At 29.2% G+C, this 4,017-nt stretch overlaps 1 protein-coding gene across 3 annotated transcripts in view; it reads right to left on the minus strand.

The window, feature by feature from the left end:
• The window catches only part of LOC108739470 (venom carboxylesterase-6), a 12,569-nt gene extending 8,847 nt beyond the window's left edge, over nucleotides 1-3,722 (minus strand). For 2 of the 3 annotated variants that reach the window (XM_018473377.2, XM_025976923.1), the window contains exons 1-3: nucleotides 3,632-3,700; nucleotides 3,340-3,502; nucleotides 2,612-2,887 (exon numbers count right to left, since the gene is read on the minus strand). In XM_018473377.2, coding sequence (XP_018328879.1) covers nucleotides 2,612-2,887; nucleotides 3,340-3,391 — 328 coding nt within the window. In that variant the 5' untranslated portion in view covers nucleotides 3,392-3,502; nucleotides 3,632-3,700. Of the gene's footprint in view, nucleotides 1-2,611; nucleotides 2,888-3,339; nucleotides 3,503-3,631 lie in introns of all 3 variants that reach the window. The other variant, XM_018473376.1, reaches the window with a different exon arrangement.
• Between the last annotated feature and the right edge of the window lie 295 nt (nucleotides 3,723-4,017).

The following is a 4,017-nucleotide window of genomic DNA, read 5'->3' on the forward strand; positions in this document are numbered from 1 at the left end:
CTTTATCAATTCCAAAAACACGACTTAGAATAATCGAAAGCTGTGTATGGGTCTTGGCTCATCCGTAGTTGTTCCTTTGATAAAATATACGCTTTGACAAGATTCCGTCTCTATTTTGTAGATTTATTTACTACTTGGTGAAGATATTTGCAAACGTTAGTTAATTTAATTGTAATAGTATTATAGGTAGCTTTCTTCTTTTGTTAATTGAATTATCATTGATGACTTTTACTGTACAATTTTTTAATTAGATCGTATTTCGATTTTCTCTAATATAATTTTAAAATTAAGCTCAATTTTTTGAATAATATTAAAAGCATTAGATTAAGCACAATAATCGTTTTTCAACTAGGGAAATAAAAATATTGTGGTATTTTCAGTTCGTTTAATAAGGGAGAAATTTATTTATCATGATATAAAAACGACGTTTTTAAATTGAGAGTTGAAAGTGCGTCCCGGTAATTTCCAAATACCTATGAAATTATTTTCATTGATGCCCCACAACAATTTCTATACATTTTGATCTTTTCAGATGGTTTAATAAAGGAGAAATTGATTTATTAAGTAATAAAAACGACGTTTTTAAATTGGGGATTGAAAGTGCATCCCGATAATTTCCAATTATAAAATTCTTTTCATTGATGCGCCATAACAACTTGTGTACAAATTTAAAGAAAAGATAAAACAGTAGTAAACGATTATTAATTGTAAAGTTGGTCTGGCGGATCTCGAATGTCTTTTAATTTTTTTTAAATACATAAAAAACAATAATCCAATTTCAGTAGAAAGCATCTAAGAGGAGGAGCCGTCGTGTTCTAAACATACACTTAGCGCCATCTTTCGACGACTCTGTAAAAGCTTATTGTTTAAAATATGGTTCTGTAAAGCCATCATACGGCATGAAAATGCAACACATAAAATATATCTTCAAGAAAAACTCATTTTCTGGAAAATTACACTTAAGCCCTCTCTAATTCTACTCTTAAATTTATACGAAGCTATATAAACATTAATAAATGTAAGGAAATCTGTAATTGTACTTTTTGCTTTTTGCCAATTTACTTAAAAGAATCGTATAGCTTTTTACTGTCTGAAATTAATTAATAAAACCACTAATTATTTCGAAGTTTTCCTGATCTACACCTTATTATTTAAATTATAATGTCTTCATGTATTAATTTCTCAAGGGATCCCTGTAGAAATTTCGCCCACAAAGTTTTTAACCGACTATTTCTAAAATAAGTTAATCTATTTTGTACTTAATAATTTACCTATTTATCTATTTGATAACACTTACGATACCGCGAAACACTAATTATGAATTGCGATTAAGTGTATGAACTGGTTTTTGTACTTTCTCTTGCCTTTTTAACTAATAAATTGTGTTTTTGTTAAATAAAACTCTAAATGTCTGTAATATCATTTATCAATACATGCCACAACATAAATTAACAAAATTACAATATTTTAAAGCACATATGCATATTAAAAGTATATTAAATGCAACGTTAAATCCCAGAAAACAGTTCCACTAGTTAAGGTTTACAATGGTTCAGATATCTTGGGTACAAACAGACTTCTCTTATATGGTATCTGTTGAGTAGCCAACAGACAAATCTTTCCAACCCAAGTCCATAACCACCATGAGGACATGTTCCGTATTTTCGCTGATCTGTGTACCAATAGTATGGGGCAGGGTCAATCCCTTCCTTTTTATACCTGTATATTAAGAGTAATAAAGGCCTTCAGAGAAAGAACATTGAAAATGAAACTTACGCTTCCATAAGTTCTTCTAAGTTCCACATCCTCATTGAACCACCAACAATTTCACCAACGTTTGGTAGAAGAACATCTACACTTTCGGTCAACTTTGGGTTCTCAGGACATTTTTGCATATAAAAGGACTTTATTTCTGCAGGAAACCGACAAAGCATGATGGGTCGATTTATTTGGTCGGTCATTTTACGTTCAGGCATTTCTGGTATGTCCTGAAAATAAATTGCAATATCAGAAATATCCATTATAAAAGTTAGTGGATCTCTTTGCCTTTAAAATAGATATTTCCACTTTAATTAGCCCTTATGAATTTCTTTTTTCACTTAAAGATTAACAAAATAACTAAATAATTAATACCCCGTAATTATAAAAAAAACTGCCTACAAATTTGTTACACTACATCTACTTATATTCAAACCCATGAAAACGAAAATAATATATTTGAGATGTATAATATTGACTTATAAACTTCTTAACAACAAAATTCATTCATGACCAGAAAATTTTATAAATACCTCGCCGAATTCATNATTTTAGTAGATATTACAAAATTAATTGTAATAATTAAGGAACATGAAATATTTTTTTAAGATACATGTCAAATTCAGATTATTACAAGTTCCCTAATTTCTACGACAAATTCAGTGGTTTACAATTGAAAATTGTAATTTTTGCATTGTCATAAAAATTTAGTGCATATTTTGAATGTCACAGTAAAACTTTTTGTAGATAAGATATATAATCCAAAATAATCTAAGATATAAAGAACTAGTTAGAGATATACTAGAAGCATAAACAGGAGTAAAAAGAGGCAGAAGAACTTGGATTAGATTACCTAACTTAACATATCTGTGCACCACCAGTAGTAATTGAGCGCATGTATACCATTTATTCCCTAACAATGTCCCATTCCATTTACCAAATTTTTCAGGTGGTGCGAATCTCCGATCGCCAACGGGTGGTTTGGCATAAGGTATTCCTTCAAATGCTAGATATAATTTGTCTTCAATGGTCCTTTTCTGTACTCCTCGCACAATACCTGCTTTAGTCTCAACTGACAATAGTACTTCTTCACTGTGGAATGATTCTTCAATATAGCAATTTCCAAGAACTGAAAAATTAACGTGCTAGAACGTCAGATTTAAAAAATGACATTATACAAAGGCGATACAGGATCACCGAGATGCGCTTTTACTAAATCTACATGGTCTCAGCATAAAGGTATACCTCCAACTCCGTCATTTCGAAGTCCAATCTTCTGCACCGTTATGATATTCTCTGAATTATCAGAACTTAATAAAACATTTACCTAAGTATCAGAATATCTCATCTGTCAAGGAAATTTTAATAAAAAATTGATTTATTGACTATAGAGAATACCCTAAAGTGTTTTCTCGCCATCATGTTTGGTCAAAGAATTATTTTCTACATTCGTTACATTTGAAATAGATAATAAAATGCTGATAAATACATTCTAGCTTGCCGATTAGTCTCATATTAATAAAATATTTATTCCTAGCAGATTTTCACCCTGAAAGACACTTCTATTAGATAGATACTCACGAAAGTATATAGCGATTATCAGCAGACGAAAAGTCCTTTCAATTGTACCCATATTTAATTAAAAAGTAAATGTGTAGGTGGACCCTTGTGCCCTAAACATGCCGAAATCAGTCACAATAGCAGCATTGAAAGCAACAATTGAAATTAAAAATAGAAGGTATAACTATATTAAACAAAATAAAAAGAATTAAAATTTCATTCAAATAAATAAAGATGCAATATATTTAATTGTATACTTACCAATATTTTTATTAAATAAACGTATAAACACTAATAAAAGAAAACAACTTACCTGCTTTAATACCACGATAAAATGTATTTCTTTTAATTATTTTTCTTTAATTTCTCCGTTTTAGAAAACACACACATATGCATGGGAACAAACGAATGTACAAAATTTACATTTTTGTAATAATTTAACAGAATTACCCTATAATTTAATCTAATATTATTTGTAGTACGTGAAAAATGTTTCCTTCACATTTGTATTTTGCATTATCAACAAAAAGAGTGATATAAATATTGTTTCAAAAAGCGCAAATCTCACGTGTGATATTTTCGTAAAATCACATTAACGAATTAAGAGAAACTGTAACTAGTAAATAGTCTAAATTGTTTTCTAAGATTATTCTAAATTTTATTCATTGAAAGATAATTTGTATATATTAATTGTAATAC

Source organism: Agrilus planipennis, unplaced genomic scaffold, assembly GCF_000699045.2.
Source record: "Agrilus planipennis isolate EAB-ADULT unplaced genomic scaffold, Apla_2.0 scaffold208, whole genome shotgun sequence".
NCBI classification, from domain to species: Eukaryota; Metazoa; Arthropoda; class Insecta; order Coleoptera; family Buprestidae; genus Agrilus; species Agrilus planipennis.